Source organism: Saccopteryx leptura, chromosome 4 (genome assembly GCF_036850995.1).
Source record: "Saccopteryx leptura isolate mSacLep1 chromosome 4, mSacLep1_pri_phased_curated, whole genome shotgun sequence".
Classification (NCBI taxonomy): domain Eukaryota; kingdom Metazoa; phylum Chordata; class Mammalia; order Chiroptera; family Emballonuridae; genus Saccopteryx; species Saccopteryx leptura.
The window spans coordinates 168086910-168109307 of NC_089506.1; the positions used below are offsets into that span (position 1 = coordinate 168086910).

General features: G+C 36.4%; 1 protein-coding gene across 2 annotated transcripts in view; it reads right to left on the reverse strand.

Moving 5' to 3' along the window:
* Positions 1-22398, reverse strand: part of TMEM232 (transmembrane protein 232) — a 192868-nt gene that overhangs the window by 136796 nt on the left and 33674 nt on the right. For both annotated transcript variants that reach the window (XM_066379914.1, XM_066379915.1), the window contains exons 4-8: positions 19594-19705; positions 18769-18874; positions 15887-16044; positions 13063-13162; positions 10440-10606 (exon numbers count right to left, since the gene is read on the reverse strand). In XM_066379914.1, the coding sequence (XP_066236011.1) occupies positions 10440-10606; positions 13063-13162; positions 15887-16044; positions 18769-18874; positions 19594-19705 (643 nt within the window). The remainder of the gene's footprint in view (positions 1-10439; positions 10607-13062; positions 13163-15886; positions 16045-18768; positions 18875-19593; positions 19706-22398) is intronic.

The window sequence follows — 22398 nt, forward strand, 5'->3', positions numbered from 1 at the left end:
TCTCTCCCTTATAAAAGTTAATTTTTTTTCTTGACAGTTGTACATAAAATTAATCTTAATATAATTTTCAGTCTTGATATTGATAACACACAGTTTTTGGAATAGCTTTCTTTCAAAAAAATAATAATAATACATTGCTTTGCCATGGACGCAGCCTTAAAAATGGCTCCCACTATGGGAAAAAATGGTGAGCAGAATGTACATTCCAAACACAGAGAACAGAGAGTGGAGCTCTAGAGGTCAAGACCTCTACATTACCTTCTCCAACAGTGTAATGCCAGTGGCCAAGGCCAGTCAGGACCACATTGGATTTGGGCAGATGGCAGAGATTCCTAGTAACCATTCACAATCAAAGTACATTACAAAAATGTCACAAATTTAGATAACGCCTTTGGCAAACCAGTATTTAAAGCATTAGAGGTTGAGATTGCTAATCACATTTTAAGGTAAACCCTATGTGTTTCCAAGTTTTCAGAAAACTGTTAGTTCTTTAGGACAGCTGCAACTCTTCTATAGAGTCTATAGCACTTATTTGAATTTGAATCTACCTTCTTCAAAGAACTATGTTATTATCCTGTGACAGCTAGCAAAGTCAGCTTTGCTAGTGAGCAAAGGCCAGAGTGAAAACTCAATCCAGTGGTCTGGCTCTGCAATCCACAGAGCTAATTAAAGTGTACCATTTGTCAAAGTCAATGGAAGCCTTGTGTCTGGATCAGCGTAAAAGGATATTACAAGGAAAAATAAGTTCTAGCAGCAGGGAAAGGAAATGTTCTGTTCTTAAATAGAGCTAACACCCATTTGTGAGGAGGTTTAATGTGTATATCTACAGAATTATTTTTTCCAGCTATTTTATAGCAACACATTTTTAAAATTAACTTTTAGAGAGAGAAGAGAGGAGAGAGAGAGAAAGAGTAGGGGGAGAAACAGGAAGCATCAACTCATAGTAGTTACTTCCTGTATGTGCCTTGACCGGGCAAGCATAGGGTTTCAAACTGATGTCCTCAGCATTCCAAGTCAATGTTTTATCCACTGCACCACCACAGGTCAGGCTATAGCAACTTTTGAAAACAAAGTAAGTAATTATGCTTGTACTCCAGTGCTTGTAAATACATTAAAAATAAAACATTTACAGTGGCCATACTATGCTCTCATGGATCTTTTAGCATTATAAAGGATATAAAGTAGGAGTAAATTCACAAATCCTCTACTATAGCATAATAATAATAAAGACAGGAGAGAAAATGAATAAAATGTATCTTTTATAATCCCGTATTTCTCCCTTTTTTCTCCTTTCTTCTCCCCAAAGTTGAGAGAGAAGGGCATTGAGTGAATAAGTACTTGACTAAACTGGAGAGGCTTAGATTATACTGGAGAAAATGGGCTGAAACCGGGGCACACCATTAAAATATGCAATCAAGCACTGAATCAGTTAGCTCAACCAGTAATTTTAGCGGCACTGGCCACACTACCTTTTATGTTCTTTATATTATAAAATAATGGGAGGAGAAAAAGGAGAGCAATAGATCTGATGGGCTAACATCTGTTAAAATCCCTTCACAGAATTACACACATAGAGCTGACAGAGAGCTTAGGAAGACTAGAACTATGCCCTCAGTTCTAGGCAGTGGAAAAGAACACAGAAACTTAAGGACTTGTCCCACTCTAAGATTTATTCCTCTCATGTGTTGACATTTTTGCCCCTTCCAGTTCAAGCCAAGCTCCACTGCAGTAAGCTGCCACTTCCTCGCTGTGTATGTGCACCAAGAATGACAAAACAGTCTTAAAGAGAAGCAGAAGCAACTTTGAAGGTTGCCTGCCTCATAACCAGAACATTATGGCATAAATATTTCACAGTGTCCTATTTGTTTAAAGGAAAAACACTCAAATCACTCCATTAAGTTAAGCATGATTATCTACACAGTTAATCATTTAGTAAGCACAATCATGTCCTTAGGTGAAAATTATTATATTTAACTGCCTAAATTAAAGTGAATTCCTAAACATATTTTTCAATAACCATTGTTTACATTTGCATGGCACTTAATAATTTATAAGGCATATTGCTTTTTGTGCAGTCTTCACAACTACCCTTTAGATTAGTTAGGGCATAGATGATGATGATGATGATGGTGGTGGTGATGGCGACAGTTGACAGTGATGGTGATATTTTGGGGGGGGAGGTCAGTAATGAAAATCAGTTTTATTTCATAAGTAACATGACTCAAAAGTAAAGGTTATATTAAGCAGCTCAGAGAAGATTAAGAATGCTACATATGTCTTTTTAAAATATAGTTGATAAAAAATATTATATTAGTTATATTAGTTTCAGGTGTACAATATTCAACATTTTTGTACTTTATAATTTGAGGTGATGCCTTTTTTAAAGAGATGCAAATGGGATTTAGAGACCTTAATGGACCTCCTCTATATCACACAGCCAGTTGGTGAGCAGGTTTTCTCTCTTTATGGCCAGTAATCTTTCTGTTGCTCAAAATCTTTTTTTGTTTTTTAAGATTTTTATTGCCCTGGCTGGTTGGTTCAGTGGATAGAATGTTGGCCCAGCATGTGGACGTACCAGGTTCAATCCCTGGTGAGGGCACACCGGAGAAGCGACCATCTGCTTCTCTTCCCTTACCTCTCCCGCTTCTCCCCTTCCTCCCCTCCCTCAGCCAGTGGCTCAATTGGTTTGAGCATCAGTCTCGGGCACTGAGGATGGCTTGGCTGATGCAAGCATTGGCCCCAGACAGGGGTTGCTGGGTGGGTCCGGGTCAGGGCACATACAGGAGTCTGTCTCCATCTCCCTGCCTCTTACTTAAATAATAAAGATTTTATTTATTGATTTTACCAAGAGAGGAGTCAGGGAGGGAGAAGTATCAACTCATAGCTGCTTCACTTCATTTGTTCATTGATTGCTTGTCATATGTGCCTTGACCAGGCAAACCAGGGCTTAAACACACAACCTCAGCATTCCAGGTCGACACTTGATCCACTGTGCCACCACAGGTCAAGCAACTCAATATTTTATAAATATTATTGTTAAAAACATGTTTAAACTTAAAAACAAAATCCCTTTTTTACATGAAGCAATTTATGTTCATTATTAATTATAACCAAGATTTTTAAATTACTCATTATATGTCACTCTTTGTACAAATGGTTCACCAAGTAATGAGCCAAAGAGAAAACACTAAAGCCTAGAAAATTAAAAATAGATGTGGTTAAATGTTTTTCCTATATACTTAGATTTTAATTAAATTTATTTTATTTTTGTAATTAAATTGTGACTTTGGTTTACCAAACCACACAGGTTTCAAAGGTATAACTCAGCAAAACATCATCGGCACACTGCATCATGCGCCCATCGCTCAAAGCCAGGTCCTTTCTGTCCCCATTTATCCCGCCTTTGCCCAGCTCACCCACCCGACCCCCTTTCCCTCTGGCTAACATCACACTGTTGTCTGCCTCTATGTGATATATTTACTTGATCCCTTTACTTTCTTTCATTCAGCCCCAAACCTTCTCCCTTCTGACAGCTGGCAGTCTGGTCCTTGTGTCCATGCCTCTGTTTCTATTGTGTACATCAGTTTATTTTGTTCATTTAATTTCACATATAAGTGAGATCATATGGTATTTGTCTTTTTCTGACTGACTTATTTTACTTATCATAATGCTCTCCAGCTCCATGCACGCTGTCATAAAAGGTAAGATCTCCTTCTTTTGTATGGCCGAGTAGTATTCCACTGTGTAATGTACCACTGCTTTTTGTATCCACTCATTCACTAATAGGTAATGGGGCTGTTTCCAGATATTAGCTATTGTAAATAATGTTGCAATGAACATGGGGTGCATATATTCTTTTGAAATAGTGTTTTGGGTTTCTTCAGATATATTCCCAGATGTGAGATCACTGGGTCAAAAGGCAGTTCCATTCTTAATTTTTTGAGAAAACTCCATATTGTTTGTTACAGTGGCTGTACTAGTCTGCATTCCCACCAACAGTGCATGAAGGTTCCCTTTTCTCCACATCCTTGCCAAAACTTGTTTGTTGATTTATTGATGATAGTATTTATGACAGGTGTGAAGTGATATCTCCTTGTGATTTTAATTTGCATCTCTCAGATGATTAGAGATGGTGGGCATTTTTTCATGTCTGTTGGCCATCTGTATGTCCTCTTTGGAGAAGTGTCTATTCAGGTCCTTTGCCCTATTTTTAATTGAGTTTTTTGTCTTCTTGGTGTTGAGTTGTATAAGTTCTTTATATATAATTTTTTTTTACATTAACACTTTATCAGATGTATCATGGGCAAATATGTTCTTCCATTCAGTGGGTTCCCTTTTCATTTTGTTGATGGTTTCTTTTGTTGTGCAAAATCTTTTTAGTTTGATATAGTTCTATCTGTTTATTTTTTCCTTTGTTTCCCTTGTCCAAGGAGATATATTGGCAAAAATATTGCTATAAGAAATGTCTAACATGCAGCCCCATGTTTATTGCAGAATTGTTCACAGTGGCCGGGACATGGAAACAACCAAAAAGCCCGTCAATAGATGACTGGATAAAGAAGATGTGGCACATATACACTATGGAATACTACTCAGCCATAAGAAATGATGACATCAGAACATTTACAGCAAAATGGTGGGATCTTGATAACATGATATGAAGCGAAATAAGTAAATCAGAAAAAACCAGGAACTGCATTATTCCATACGTAGGTGGGACATAAAAGTGAAACTAAGAGACATTGATAAGAGTGTGGTGGTTGGGGGGGGAGCGGGGAATGGGAGAGGGAAAGGGGGAGGGAGAGGGGCACAAAGAAAACAAGATAGAAGGTGACAGAGGACAATCTGACTTTGGGCAATGGGTATGCAACATAATTGAAAGACAAGATAACCTGGCCTTGTTATCTTTGAATATATGTATCCTGATTTATTGATGTCACCCCATTAAAAAAATAAAATTATTATAAAAAAAAAAAGAAAAGAAATGTCTGAAATTTTACTTCCTATGATGTCTTCTAGGATTTTTATGGTTTTTCAAGTTACTTCTTAGTTTTTAATACATTTTAAGTTTATTCTTGTGTATGGTGTAAGAAAGTGATCTAGTTTCATTTTTATCCATATATATGTCCAATTTTCCCAACACCATTTATTGAAGAGACTATCTTACCTCCATTATATGTTCTTGCCTCCTTTGCCAAATATTTTTTATGAAATTAAATTTATCTTATATTTAACATATTTTAGATTACAATCACAACTGTGTGCTAATTCTGATAAGTTATCTTAATTTGTGGAGACTTTATATATAGCTCATTGTATCACTTTGCATTTTATTTTTGCAGTAGGGTCAGATTTCCATAAGTTTTGAAGGGTTTGATCCAGTTTTGCCATGGCCCTCTCTTAATCCTTTAAAACTAAATTATTTCCTTTACAAGCATTAATTATCATTTTCATTGATTTTATTTTTATTTTTGTTAGTTACCTGCTCTGACTCTGTGAGATCCTCCTTCATTAGTGACTTCGCCCATAGATCCGGCAGTTCACCAACATTACTCTCATCAATTTCATGAACTTCCACTTTTTTTGCAAGATTTTCCAATATATTTCTACTGTATTTGAGTGCTGGATCTTTCCAAGTGGATGGCCAAAATTTTGATAGGAGTGGGTATAGACAATAGGGTTTGTAGGTGAAACAGTTTAAGTGGTCAGCAATTTCACAAATGGTCATTACATCAATGGATATTTCATGTTTTGAAGACTCTTACGTCTCTAAGAAATATCAGAATTTATTGGGACATGGGTTACAAACACTCGATATATTTACCCACATTTGACTGGAAGAGATGGGTTGTATTGGAGAAGGAGAGAAGTGCAGATGTGCAGGAGTGGTCAAGCTATGTGAGGGGAGCAGAGTTTCAGGGAACAGAAGCTGGGCAGGTAAATACAGAAGCTGTAAAAAGCAGGTAAATTCCATTTTGCTACAATATGAAGAGCATTGCTTCTCTTACTTGGGTAGGATCATAGGTATATTTGTGAATAAACTCCTAACTTTGGGAAAATGTAAATTACCAAAACTGATACACACATTTTATCAGATTAAGAAAATTCCCTATATTTCTTGCTGAAAGTTTTTTTTAAAATAATGAATGAATAATACTTGATAAAATGCTCTTTCTACATTTTTTTATATCTGTTGTCATATTTTTTTTCTCTGCTAATCTGATAAAATAAAAGGATGGGAAATGTTGGTAAGTAGTTGTTATGTAGAGTAACATTACATTCTAGAATTTACTCTACTTCATGGTCACAGTATGTTTTTCAATGTATTGATGAATTAAATTTATTATCAATTTATTTAGAATTAAAAAATTTTTTTTCATAGGTGAATAGACCCAATAATTTTATTTTTCTTATTTTGTTCTTGTATAGTTTAGGAAATGCATTTACATAAAATGAGTAGGATAGTTTTCTTCTTTATTCTTTTCTTTTCTTTTCTAATTTTACTGAGAGAAGGGAAGGCAGAGAGACAGACTCTTGCATGTTACCCAACCGGGATCCACCCAGCAAGTGCACTAGGGGGTGATGCTCTGCCCATCAGGGGCCCTTGCTCCATTCTCAGGAACTTTGACATTGTTTTAGCACCTGAGGCAGAGGCCAGGGAGCCATCCTCAGTGCCCAAGACCAACTTCGCTGGAACCAATTGAGCCATGTCAGCAGGAGAGGAGAAGAGAGAGAGAGAAAGAGAAAAGGAAGGGGTGGTGAAGCAGATGGTCGCTTCTCCTGTGTGCCCTGACTGAGATTCGAACCTAGGACATCCATACACCAGGCCAATGCTCTACCACTGAGCGAACCAGCCAGGGCATTCTTTTTCTTTTTTCTTTTAAACTCTCTAAAACAGTTTGTAGAGGACAAGGACTATATTCCACGAAACTTTGGTGGATTACCTTGGTAATTACCTTGGTGAATTACTTTGGTAAAATGTAGAGGCACTAGATAAGAAAATAAAACAGGAACAGAGTTCAGTGCTCTGAGGCAAAGGCCACAGTGACAATAAAAGAATTAACATCTCTCCAGACCCTGCAGGCTGTAAAAATAAGAAGGGTCATACCATAACCTCAATGTAAAAAATAAAAATAGGCCCTGGCCGGTTGGCTCAGTGGTAGAGTGTCGGCCTGGTGTGCAGAAGTCCCGGGTTCGATTCCTGGCCAGGGCACACAGGAGAAGCACCCATCTGCTTCTCTACCCCTCCCCCTCTCCTTACTCTCTGTCTCTCTCTTCCCCTCCCACAGCAGAGGCTCCATTGGAGCAAAGATGGCCCAGGCACTGGGGATGGCTCCTTGGCCTCTGCCCAGGCACTAGAGTGGCTTTGGTTGTGACAGAGCGACGCCCCGGAGGGGCAGAGCATCGCCCCCTGGTGGGCAGAGCGTTGCCCCTGGTGGGCGTGCTGGGTGGATCCCGGTAGGGCGCATGCGGGAGTCTGTCTGACTGTCTCTCCCTGTTTCCAGCTTCAGAGAAATACAAAAAAATAAAAATAAAAATAAATAAAAATAAAGGGCACTTTTTAAAATCCCAGCAGCTCAGTAGCCATCCTCTCCCTTCTTCAGTCAACCTGGAAGGCTGTGTGCTAAAATCCCAGTTTATAATATCACATAACAGGTTACAGGTTCCTCTCTGGTTTGTCTGATTCTGGTTTCTGTTTCAGTGTTTGTCTGATATTGTAACAGAATGGATAACACACTGTCTGTTCCTTAGGATAGCCCCCCTATGGTAAATTCTGGCTAATTGATCGGCCTATGCTTATAAATCTATGAAATGTTATCAACTTAAGCTAGCCAAGAGTGGTCCTTTTGAGGCTTAAATTAAGTTATTGCAAGCAAAAATTGGAAATGCCAACTCTAATATTGCACTAAATAAAATGGTTTCATTCCTGTATTTAAATGTTCTGGGCATTGTTGCTTTAAAATTGAAATATGTAAAGAGTGCTCATTTAAACTTAAATAGAATGGAATTTGGGGTCCTACACTTGTTTCTTTGTTTTGTACTCTGTAAGGTCTTGGCAAACTAATGCTGTGCTCTGTGTTCATTGTCTTCAGGGTTAAGGGCCAAGTAACAACTCTGCTCTCAAGTTTAATCAGGTTTATTTATGTGTCATGCCCATGTCTCTGTACTGTAATTGTCTTGTTTGTGTGTCAAGTTGTACTCAGGTCTGTGAAATAGGAGGAGTCAGTTTTAGTGTGAGAACTCTTGTCTGTCTCATCTATCTGTCTGTCTAAAATTTTTACTATTCTGTGTGTACTTGAAATCCTCTACTTCCATGATTTGGGTTTTGTTGCACCTAGACATTGTAAAAGTCATTTATAGTACTGGTTCGTGTGAAATAAGGTTTAAAGATTAATGTCTCAGTCCCTCCTTCTAGAGGTGTTGGTACATATATACCTTTTGTTTGAACTTTTGTCATTATTTAGAACTTGGTTATTATGTTGTACACTAACTTTCATGGTCATATTAATGATTCCACAGAGAAATAATTAATTAACTAATTAACTAATTAATTAATAATTGAAAGTAGGGGGGAAAATCTCATTCCCCTTTCCAGACAGTAAAACTCAGAAAAAAGGAAGTAAAAAAGAGAAATCAGGTCATTTACATATCATAAAGCCTATAGAAGACCTTATGCCTCAGATAAGTGACTTTGTATCAGAGACTTCCTTGTTTGTATATTGGATTAAAGGTTTTGATTTCTACACTATAAAATGGGGCAGAGGAGACCATGCTGGAGGAGAGCAAGCAGAGAAAAGCCACATGGAGGAGAGGAGAGGCAGCCAAGATGGTGGAATGCTGAAGGAGAAGCCAGTTTGTGCAAAGAGAAGGAGATAAGAAACAGAGGTGAATAAGACTGGTGAAGTAGGAATCTTTGATTCTAGGAAACTTGGATAAGTCAATGGTTTTGGGAGCCCTGAATGGAAAGGGAAGTGTTTTCCCACTGTGTGTATTTCTTGCCCGCCGAGTACACGCTAGGATTAAAAGGTAATGACCCACCAGTTTTGGCTCCATTGTTTCATTACCATCTGTCTGAATCAAATGCACAGGCCAGGCAGCTGTGATGGTGGCCATGGCTACTGGCCAAACAACATAAGAAAAGGGAATAAAAATATTATGAATCCTACAGACTGAAATATGTCATTTGATGTACATCAGTCCATATGTTATATAAACAATTACATAGCTCATTATACTTTTGTTTGCATAATACATTTGCATTATTGTTTATTACATACCCAGGAATTATGTATTGGGACAACTAGTTTTCTCTAATGTTAACGACAAATATCTAAATTATATATTAAAAGGAGATTTTTCATATACTAGGGATTATTTTAATTCCTCAATTTTGAACCATTTAAAAACTTTTAGTTGACTTTAATAGCATATTAAGTGTTATTGCATATGAACTATGGAAGCATAAAAATATTACACTTGCTCCTGTAAAGCCAGTAGCCACAGCCACCATCACAGCCGCCTGGCCCATGCAGGTTTGCATTTGATTTGGACAAACGGTAATGAAACAATGAAGCCAAAGACTGGTGGGCCATTAGCTTTAATCCTAGCTTGCATCTGGCAGACAAGAAATACACACAGTGAAAAAACTCTTCCCTTTCCATTCAGGGCTCCCAAAGCCACTGACTTATCCAAGTTTCCTAGTCCATCTTGGATACTTCTCCTCTCCTCCATGTGGCCTTTCTCTTCTCTCCTCCAGCATGGGCTCCTCTGCCCCATTTTATAGTGTAGAAATCAAAACCTTTAATCCAACATACAAACAAGGAAGTCTGATACAAAGTCACTTATCTGAGGCATAATGGGATTCCTCATGAGATTGCACCACCCCACATCATGCAACAGTCAAGGGTTTGGGTGGAAGCTTAGTTTTGAAAGGATCTTAGTATTAAAAGGGGGAAAGGGCTTAGTCTAAAACTAAGCCTTAGGCTATAATGACCCTGCCTGCTTACAGCCTGTCCCCCATATCCAATGCAAACTATAAGTGAGCAATCATATACATCATATTTGCAAACTTATTTGATCCACACTCTCATTAATAACCTAAATTTTACCCACTTTCTCTTTAATAAAAATGTAGGTCTTAAAATGTTCATTTATAAGTCAAACTAAATTATGTTGCAGTTCTCATATAAACAGATGAGATGAACTCTATAAGGAAGAAAGTATTATGGCATTGTACTACTTAAAGCAGTAGGGATGCATATTGATATCCCACTACTAATCCTATTAATTGCTGCTCATGGTTGCATGAATTTAGTGTCTTTGCTGTTCCCTCCTCCCCCAGCTAAACTCATCTTCAGCTATGCTTACTAAATTGACAAGCACAAATATTTAATCACAGTAATCTTAATTTGATTCATCATGCACTAGGATAGACTCACCGTATCAGAATCTACGTCCTTATATTGTTTCTTGCTTTCCACAGGGCTAAAAATCGATCCAGATAATAATTCTCTTTCACATATAATTTCCATCATTTTCAGAATAAACTGCACATTTGAAAAGATGTTTGGGTACTTGTAATATGATTCATCACATAAAGAAAGTGCTATTGTATGAATAAAAATTAGTGAGAAATATTTCATTAATATCTTGCACAGTGTTTCATTTGTCTTTTAGTTATTAAAATATTTATATAATTAAATTCAGTACTCCTCTGCTGAACCTTCAAGATTTATAATGTTATGTGTGCCCCCTTGTGGTAGAATAAAAAACTACAAGGTAAATATTTTATATATATTTCATACAGAAAAATTTACTATATAATTCAGAACAGCAATTCAATAATGGCTGAATGTCCAATTAAGTATAGTTACTGCACACAATGCTTGGAAATTTTCAGCTGAAAAGAAATAAAGTTATAATAGATACTATATTCATAATGTATACTTTAAAATTGTGATCTTACAAATTAATGTCACTGCCCTTAACCCAACATTATCTATTTTTATTCCTTTTCAAGATGTCATTAACATTTAAAAGTATATATTATATAATATAGCAACAATTATGTCACTTAAGACTATGTGATATTTAACAAAACCATCTTTGTGCTGTTTCTTTTATAAACTTTTAGACATTTTTGAGTTTCAATTCATTGACAGAGTGGGAAAATTTGCAGTACCCTATGTATTACTTAATTGCTATGTGGATAGGCAGCATCTGCTAACAGCCTCAGGTAGGAATCAATCTGTTGTTGAAAACAGATCTAGCCTAAGTAAGGCTGTATTTAACAGTATTTGATAAGAAGGCAAATTTGGGGTATTTCATCTTTATATAAAACAAGAATGTTAGTTTTCTTGGGATATATCCATACTAACAGGCTCAAGTGAAAACTTGAGGATTTATATAAATAATTTTTCAAAATTTACTTGCCTCAATCATCAGAATATTTGATGAAACACTATGCTGACCACTATAAGGAATTAACGAAAGGATTTATAATAAATATGATAGGCACGAATTGCTCCCAGTCTAAAGCCTTGTCTTGATTTCTTACTTGTCAGAATTTGCAGTCTTCAGAGCACCTGCACCACTACTTTCTGTTCCTTCCTCCACGACTTCCATCAAATACTATTCCATTTCTTGTATGTTTAGTCTCTTCATCTTTTATCCTACAATATATTAATCTTCTCTTCTTTGACCTTTTTTTTAACCCAAACTATTGACATACTTTTCCTTCCCTTTTTAGCCAAGTTGTTTGAAATAGTTTGCCATCTCTGTCTTATGTTCAAACTTTCCCATCACTCTATCACTCTGTTTACATTCAGTCTGAATTATGCTTTTACCTCTTCACTTGAGATGCTCCCAAGATTAATGTGATTTTCTTTTCTTTTTTTTTTTTTTAAGATTTTATTTATTCATTATAGAGAGGGGAGAGAGAGAGAGAGAGAGAAGGGGGAGGAGCAGAAAGCATCAACTCCCATATGTGCCTTGACCAGGCAAGCCCAGGGTTTTGAACCGGCAACCTCAGAGTTTCCAGGTTGACACTTTATCCACTGCGCCACCACAGGTCAGGCTAATGTGATTTTCTGATTGCAGAAACTCATCATCACTCTCAGTCCCCCTAGTATTTAAGACTTCTACTGCTCTTAGTAATGTTGATCTTCTCTCAATTCCCTTCTTCTTTGGGTTTTTATGCCAATACTTCCACCTGTTTCCCTCTAGTTTTCTTTACTGATGTCTGTTACTCCAGTAGTCTGTTAAATGTTTATGTTCCCCAAGACTTTGTTCCTAGAAAGAAATTTATACCCACCACCACCTCCCACACTCAGGTTGTCTCAGCCATGTTACTATGGAAGACTTTCAACTTATCTATGTTAATATCCATGAAATAAGTGAATCCCAGGCTTCATTTATTTCTCTAATCCCAAATCTGTGCTTCTACCTGCTACCTTTGTATATATGCCTGTGTGAACTTCACATTCAATATGTTTAATACCTCTCCAAAGTTTTCTCGTTTAGAGCACAGTATCTTGAACCTATTAGTTAATATGTAAAGCTTAAGATTCCTCTTGAATTCCTTACTTTCCCTTATACATAGCCTAGATCCAAGTAAATACCAGGTCCAGTGTCTTTTCTCTAAGCATTTTCAAAGCTATTTTACTCTATTCTATTCTCATATTAATAGTTCATATATTTAACATCTCTTGCCTGTACTGATATCATAGCAAGTTGACCTCCACATCCACTCTCTTCCTGCTCCAATCCAGCATCTTCAATACCACCCTGTTTCCTAACTAAAATATAAATTTAAATTCCTTGAAATCTAGAGAGGTAGATACCCTTACATATGAGGAACTTAGTCAGATGAGGTGGTAGAAGTAATTAAGCAGAAAAGTTAAACACAAAAGCCCATGTAATCTGGTCGAGAAGTTGTGTTCTTCAATAATATACCTATTATCTTTCAAGAAAAATAAAATATAGCTTATACTCTTTATAGTGACAGTCTGAGATTCTCAAAATATAACAAAACATATATAAGTATAAAAAATAAAAGTCTACCGTATAAATATGGTTGAAGCCTATGTAAATGTTGTTCAAAATTTTGTAGGTGATCATGCAGGAAATATATAAAAATTCTTAAGAAGACCAAATAGCTAATCTGTCAAAAAAGAAAAAAAAAGCATTTTTGTCTTGCATCAATAAATGTTTAAAAACCATAAAGAAAATAAACCACTTTTTTATTACATTTGCTTTTGGTGGAAAAATTCAATTTCAAACTCTTGAGACTGTGCACTTTAGAATAATTTTAGAACATTTCTATCAAGGTTGAAATACTGGTTCAGCTGAACAAACTTTTATAAATCATCTCTACATTACATATAATAACCAATGCTGAATGATATTTTTGCTCTATGTCCTTTAGTCCAGTATTTTTCAAATTGCAAGTCATGCCCTTTAAGTGAGTCATGAAATCGATCGAGAGGGAATTTTTAAATAAAATAAAAGAGAAAAGAAAATATCATAAGATATTGCCCAGCTCCTTGTTTCAGCGTATAAACGAGTGTGCATTAATATGTTTGCTGGGTTACCATGCAAATGATATTGCTTCCTATGGGTCTCATTTGAAATAGTTTAAAAACATTGCTGTAGATAGTTTTGGGAAATAATCTGCCTTTTCATAATATTCTGGACTAAGAACCCATTTCCTCATGAAAAAACAAGTCATTATTAAATAAACTTTTGTGATGTTTAAAATACATGTATAGCTGAAAGTTTTTTTCCACCTACACTACAGAAAATGAAATATCTTCAAAATCATATGCTATTCAAGATTTTAGAGCAAATGGTCAAAAAACCTCACAAAATATAGAAATAAAGAGAACCTAAGAGCCTAAGTTGACAAATCATAAGTTTATGAAGAATCAAATAACAAAAATATCACTATCAAACTATATGTGTATCCAACCTCTTAACAACAATGCAAGGAATGAGTAGCTCTTCAAGCAAAAAAATTCTAAGTGATTCTATTCAGTATCAGTGACTCATCCACACCTATTAAACAAATGAGTGGCATTACTAGACTTTGAACTTAGAACTGTGTATATTGTGCCAAAAATATTTTTATCACAAAACTCTATCAGTAAAATAAATTCTGAGAATGCATTATCAATATTTTAAGTGTATTCATAGATTAGAAATATGAACCATTTATAGACTTAAAAAATAAAAATAAAATGTTTATAAGGCACACCTAAGGTATCTCTTCATGTACACCACTTTGATATGGTACTGTGCTTCTCCAAGAGACTAAAAGTCAGAAGAAAATAATTTAAGATTTTGTCAAAGAATTAGAAATTGATATTGAAATAAAAATTGATGCTTTAAATTTAATGTGGGGAAAAATAGAAAAATACACGAAAAGCATATCGGTTTGAATAATCACCGTCATGAGTTTGAATAATCACATGCCGTTTGGTCATGAGTTTTATTGGACCCTGAGGCTGTCCATATTTATAGCTCTTCTTGGAAAAATGGTTTTAAATTTTTTCATTTATAATATTCTGACAGGCTAGATTTTCACTGAAAAAATATCTATCTTTCTATATCTCCAAAAAAATTCCAGAATTTTCTGTGCATCTTGCTTCATGTCTTCTTTGTGGACACATTCTCTCTGTGGCTTAACAATTCAAGCTTTGCCTCCTAGACTAAATCTCTGCTTGCCAATTTCTCTTTCTCTGCTCTCCCCTATTTCCTTCCTTCAGTCTTTACCCTCTTCTTTCCTTCTGTTTCCATCTTTTCTTCTCTTTTAGCTTTTCTTTTCTTTGTAATAAAACCACTAGTTAAGCTAAATTTCTTTGACAAATAAAAAAAAAAATTTGCAGCAGGCAACCATAATTATCACAGCAGGTAGAAACACATGACATTTAGTCCAGGAGATAATAAAACATGAGCTACTTGAAGATAATTTTCCATCTGACATCTCTAAAATGACTTGGAATACTGAGAGATCAACTGATCTCAACTTGAGCTAGCATTAAAAAAAACTGAGCAAGTGCCTGACCAGACAGTGGTGCAGCATATAGAACATGATCCTGGAAAGCAGAGGACCCAGGTTCGAAACCCCAAGGTTGCTGGTTTAAATGCAGGCTCAACAACTTGAGCGTGGGCATGAAATGCTAGACATGAACCCATGGTCACTGGCTTGAGCCCAAGGTCACTGGCTTGAGCAAGGTGTCACTGGCTCAGCTGTAGCCCCCCGTGTCAAGGCATATATGAGAAAGCAATCAATGAATAGCTAATGAATGAAGAATTGATGCTTTTCATCTCTCTCCCTGTCTGTCTGTCCCTATCTGTCCCTCTCTCTGTCTCTGTCACTTAAAAAAAATAATTGAGCAAGCATTTAAGGTTATGTTGGCATTTTTAAATGGAAAAGTGGCATTTTAAAATCCTTAAAATAGAGAAGAGAATAGATATATGTGCTCAGATATAAGGATAAACTGATTTTTAATTGAATATTATTTCTTACATAATTGGTAATACTGTATATTTTCTCAAACTATTTCTGTTTGGATATCAAGCAATAATGTATTACCCACATTTAGAAAAGACTGAAATAGTCTGCCAAATAAAAGAATATTATATAATAAAACCAAATGGACTCATTAGATCCTAAAATAGATGTCATGTGGCTATGTGTAATAAATTCTGCAATTAAAAATATTTTTTCTTTTTTTTATTAATTTTAATGCGGTGACATTGATAAATCAGGGTACATATGTTCAGAGAAAACATCTCCAGATTATTTTGACATTTTATTATGTTGCATACCCCTCACCCAAAGTCAAATTGTCTTCCGTCACCTTAAAAATATTTTAAAACATACCTTTGCCAGCTTTATTTCAACCGAATATAAGTATGTCTTTAGGAATGCATCACAACAGAGTCTATATAAGAGTGATTCCGCAAGAAAAAATAAGGCAGGTAGATGATCATAATCAAAGTAAGCATGGTCCATGGAAGCAAAAAGCATATTTAAACACTCTGAAAAATTAAAAAGTAGAAACTTCATGATTTACAAAGTATGCTGTTTTCTCCATGCCACAATTAAGTCTTACAATTAACTATTGGTTCAATCACAAGACCAGATTGTAGTTTTAAAATATTTACCATTTCTTTGACACTCCTCCCATAAAGAGTCCATTTCTTTGACTCCTTCCCTTTGAACTTGATCAGGCCTCGTGACTACTTTAACCAATAGACTGTGGCAGAAGTAACACTGCATGACTTCCAAGGCTAGATCAGAAAAGGCCATATAGCTGCCACTTGGATCTTTCTCTCAAGATATGAGCTCTAGAACCCTAAGCTGCCATGTAAGAAGTCCAGCTACTTAGAAGTCACCAAGCTGGAAGGAGTATAGAGACAGAGATGATTAAAGATGAGAGAGAGAAATGCCCAAGGAGCTCCAGCTGTTCCAGCCAACTCAAAATAGATCACCAGGCCACATACATAATAGTGTGGGAAATGGGAGAGAATTAGATGACACAAGACAGTGCTAAAGATAAATGCTATAAAGGAGAAGAGTAGGTGATCAAGGCAGAGAAAAAAGGGCCCAGTGGAATTGAACAAGGATGAATATAGAGCTAAGGCCCTAAAAGAATTGAACCTCAAGTCTTTACAAAGATTTTCAGGACCTGTCATGTAAATATCTGAGAAAGAACAGCCAATTCAGGGACCTGAGAAAGGAAAAGCCCTGACGTGTTCAAGGGGTAGGAAGGAGACCAGCAGGACAGGAGCATGATGAATCATGCGATCATCATGATTAGGGAAGGTAGCGAAGAGCCAGATCATTCGGAGCCTGGTAGCCCTACGGGATATCAAGCAATAACTTCTTTTAGGGGTAATCAGAAGACACCAGACATTACTTAGAGTTTAAAGTGGTCACTGCTGAATGCTGAATGGCAGAGGGTGAACAGTAGCATGAGGAATGTCTAGACAAGAGCACAAACAGCACACTGATTAGGAGGGTGTTTCAGTTGTGGAGCTGGTAAGAAGACATATGCTCAAGGATTTTATTTGGAGTTCAGTATCTTAATGAGTTAAAAAGCTTTTGGCTTGTGAGTAACAGAAAACTCAACTAAATGTCTTCAAAACATTATGCTTATAACTTCACAAGACACAGGTGGGAAAGGATCCAAGGCTGGCTAATATAACTGCACTTCGTATGCATGTTGTTTTGTCTGCTGGTTCCCCTTAGGTACAAAATGACTGTTATGGCTGCCTAAGCACCAGGCATTGTGTTCCTGCCATGCCATTTAGAGAAGCATCAAGAGAAGCAGTGGGAGGGAAGGGGCGCTTTATTCCCGGGCATGTCTTTTTCAAATACAATTTAAAAAATAGGTGTTCCAAACAGACTCATCTGTCTTCATATCTCTTGATTAGGACCAGGCCTTTTGGTTCCCCTAATCTAATCACTGGTGGTTTAAGGGGTGTTGCCTTGATTAGTTTAGATCAATCAAATTTCACCCCTTAGACTGGAAAGGCCAGTCCTCTTCTGAATCACATGACTGCAGTATACCTGAGCAGAGCTGACATTTAGCAGACAAGAAAGAGCAAGTGGCTGCTGGCTGTTGGTAAGCCAAGTGTTTACTTCCCTATTATTTAAACATTTACTAGAGGTCAGGCTGTGGATGACTCTGCGATGTAGTGCCATACAGGCAAGTTAAACACAAAATCCTTCTTATGCTTCTTGTTACTTGAAAGTTTCCAGACAGCACTGCAAAACCCTATCTACTTGGGGAAATACTCTCTGACCTCATACACTTAACATTTAAAAACTCATTTTAAAAGGATACGCATAAAATTTAAGATAATGATAGAAGGAATTTTACCTCCTTAAAAATAATGGTTTTTAATTTCTTTTTTAGATTGGTTGGAGGATAGTTAAAAAAAGACACATAAGGCCCTGGCAAGTTGGCTCAGCAGTAGAGCATTGGCCCAACATGTAGATGTCCTGGGCTTATATTCCAGTCAGGGCACACCGAAGAAGCGATCATCTGCTTCTCCACCCCTCCCCCTCTCCCTTCTCTACCTCTCTCTCTCTCTTCCTCTCCTGCAGCCATAGTTTGGTTGGAGCAAGCTGGCCCCAGGTTCTGAGGATGGCTCCATGGCCCTGCCTCAGGCACTAAAATAGCTTGGTTGCGGAGCAACAGAGCAACAGCCCCAGATGGGCAGAGTACCGCCTTATAATGGGCTTGCTGGGTGGATCCCAGTGGGGACACATGCACAAGTCTGTCTCTCTGCCTCCTCTCTTCTTACTTAAGATTAAAAAAAAAAAGACACATAAGTGAGACGTTAAATGAAAGATGATGAGGAAAATGGCTGTTTAAAATAAGTGAAAAATTAACAACCATTTGGTAAATGTTTTAGAATTATAAAATGCAGAATCAAATATAGTCCCTATTGTAATTAAAAAATCACTAAATGACACTTTATAGTACTTTTTAATTAGTTACTAATTTTAGAAAAGAAGCAATAAAGACTGTGCTGAGCAAAAGACTTTAAAATACTTTTGTAATTAAAAAGTTAAGCAAATTCATTAATCCAATATTACAAAAAGAACTTGTATAATGAAACACTGTCAGGTATTTTGATAGAGAAATGCAAATTTTTTTTAGATCCCACACAATTTCTAAATATGAAAGGTCTCAAATTATGCCTTCACTGCTAATCTAGGAAACACTTAGGGTAATTAGTTAGAGCACATACCATCCTGGATTTCTCCTTCGCATTGAGCCAGATATGTTATTTCAGCCCAGGCAGCAGGAAGATGCACATGACTCCCAGTGCCCAAGGTCCTGAGACCCAGTTTTCTCTATGACAGGAAACATGAATGAGGCAAACAATAATGTACTACTTATTTATTTATTTAGATTATCCCTTAATTGTGTTTTCAAAGTCATTCTATGAGGTTGATGCTCTGTGGCTAGAGTTGTATAAAACTTTATGTTTTTTATTTTTGCTTTTATTGCTTTTATTTGTTGACCCTTTATGTACACTGTATTAAAATATAGAGAATGTTTGATGACATTCTGAGTAATATTATTAGTTATTTGTTGAAAATAATTCTCACTATTTTCTATGGATTTCTTCCATTTTCATCTTATTTCTCCACCAAGGGGTGCATCTCTAATTTTAAAAGGAAAAGTATTTTAATGAAATATGATTCAACTGAAATTAGTATGATATCACATTGCTAAAAAACTCTGGTTACTTCACCATAAATGGGAAGAAAAAGTGGAGTTTTATCATCAAAAATTTATTTGTCAGCCTTTGATATTTTGCTGTGGGCTCTTCAACTAGTGCCAGCTGCTATATTCCCTAATATATGGGGAATTTTCACCCCAAAAGCCATTTGACATTGAATTATTTGGTTATAAACTTTAAATTTAATTTTCATGAGTATTTTTACTATGCTACTTATAATTAAATAAAAGTGTATTCTTATTTTTTGTTTTAATATTTTAGAAAAAGTAATTGTCACCAACTAGAAGAGAAAATTCAATACCAAGTAATCAAATAGTGTAGCATTACCTTACATTTGAGAATGGTTTTTCTAGCTAGGTCCAACAATACTTCCTTCTCTTCTATATTTTTTGTTTTGTTGAATCTCAGGATGAATTCTTCTGTGATTGAAAATGGTGGCCTAAACCAAGAAAATCAATAATTACAGATATCAGTTCCAAATTTTAATTAATCACTTCCAGTGGTTAACTATAACTATTTTTATAAAAATTTACCTTATAAGAAATCAATAAAATAAAATATATATATATATATATACACACACACACACACACACATACATGTACAGGCCTTCTACATTGATCTTATCACACTTAGCATATGTAGATTGAAAAACAGAATTTTCATGAACTCAGAGAACTTTGTAGCCTTTTAAAAAAGTCTCTGAGATGGTTGCTAGATATTTTGTTCGCATATGACTTTTTCATAGGTAAAACCCAGCATAGCTTCAGTTATAAAGACTGATTTAGCCTGACCAGGTGGTAGCACAGTGGATAGAGCATCGGACTGGGATGTGGAAGGACTCAGGTTCGAGACCCCAAGGTCTCCAGCTTGAGCACAGGCTCATCTGGCTTGAGCAAAAAGCTCACCAACTTGGACCCAAGGTCGCTGGCTTGAGCAAGGGGTTACTCGGTCTGCTGAAGGCCCATGGTCAAGGCACATATGAGAAAGCAATCAATGAACAACTAAGGTGTTGCAAGGAAAAACTGATGATTGATGCTTCTCATCTCTCTTTGTTCCTGTCTGTCTGTCCCTATCTATCCCTCTCTCTGATTCTCTCTCTGTCCCTGTTTAAAAAAAAAGAAAGAAAAAGACTGATTTTATCTCCTCACATATATCAGTGTCAGTTTATTTTAAGGTAAACCTTTATTCCTGCGTGTAAGTGGAATCCGCCCAACTACCTCTAGAGTAAAATGGGCAGGGGAGACAAGATGTATATAATAAGGTCATAGCGGTGACGAGTAGCCAGATTAACTCTAGATGAGATGGGAAGCTATATCAGGGTTTTGATAAGTATGTGCCATAATTTAAGTTTTGACATAATCATCCCAATGTTGGGTTGAGCGCTGAAGTATGGGGAGGTAGGCTGAAGCAAGGGAAAGAGCACACATACTTAGGTCATGGGTAAAGGTGGCATGGATCAGGGTTATAATGATGTAAGTAAAGAGTTTGGATATTAGATATATTTTGATATTAGCTATAACCAGACTGTCCAATAAATTAGAAATTAAGTGTGAGGGGGGGAAAAGGAGTTATAATTGAACTGAGTAACTGCAAGGGTAAAATTGACGCTGAGATGGGGAAGATTGCTACAGGGGCTGATTTGGGGTGAGGGTAAAAAGTAAATTCAGTATTAGACATGCTATGTTTAAGATGACCATGGCCATCCAAGTGGAGATGTGGAGTAGACACATGAAAATGAATTTTGTTTTGTTTGTTTTATTTTGTTTTGTTTTTTGAAAGGAGGGTAGATAGTAAGACTGACTCCTGCATGCACCCTAAGGAGAATTTATCTGGGAACCCTTGTCTGGGGCCAATGCTTGAATTAACCAAGCTATTATTTAGCACCTGAGGCTGATGCTCAGACCAACAGAGCCACTGGCTGTGGGAGAGAAAAGGGAGAGAAGAGGGAGAGGGAGGGGAAAGAAGCAGATGGTCATTTCTCTTGTGTGCCCTGACCGGAAATTGAACCTAGGACATCCATACGCTGGCTGATGCTCTATCCACTGAGCCAACTGGCCAGGGCCAAATATGAGTTTAATTTTAAGAAAAAGTTTCAGGCATGATATATAATTTCTTGAGTCATTAACATACATAAGATATTTAAAGCCTTATGAATGAAAAGGATCCTATGAGGAAAGTGTAGAGACTACACAAGTATTTCAAAAAGAAATGAGACAAATAAGTTGAGGGTGTATGCTAGAAAAAATTAGTAGACTGATTATAATTATGTACCACAAAATATAAAGTGGGCATGGGATCAAAAGTGACATCAGAGGAATGGTGAACAGGTAATAGAATCAATGAGTTGTTTATTGGTGTAGTCTAATACTCATTGGAGTCATGCTATTCAAAGGAGTGATCTGGAAGAATAAAACACATTTTTTAACACTTCACAGAAATGGGAATTATATTCAGGATTTTCTGTTATTAGCTGTTCTATGGAAGATAGAAAGGAAAACATGAATAAAATCAGACCTTTTCTCTGAGTAATTCACAAACTGTTGGGGAAACAAATACCCAAAGTAATCACAGTTCCACATGATCACAGAATAAGCAGAGGTAATGGCACGATGCCCTGTAAATTAAAACCAAATTTAGATACAGCTAGTGCTTGACTTACGACCATGATTGGTTCTGACAGACTGGTCATAACATGATTGGTCGTAAGTTGAGTAGGCTATATGTACAGTACTGTGAAATGAGGTTATAAAAATCTTTAAGTCATATTTTATAATAATTTTCTTTCATTATTGTTATATATCATAATTTTCTTTGTTCATTTTATATCATCTCTACACCTTTTGTATCATCTCTACACCATTTTGTTTCTTATTTTTACATTCGTCAGGTTTAAGTAAAACACTGCATTACTAGTACAACTGGTTTAATATTTGCAAAGACAATTTCCTCTTGGTAGACATCTTGGGAGGGGTTTGATGAAACATATCCAAGGCACAAAACACAAATTGCTATACCGAGTCTGGGATAACAGTTGAAATGGTGCACACAGAGATGGTAGTGCTGCTGGAAGTTGGTCCGCACTGTCGTAGGCCCAGCTGGGCAACACTTGTGCTGCCAGACGCGGAGCAG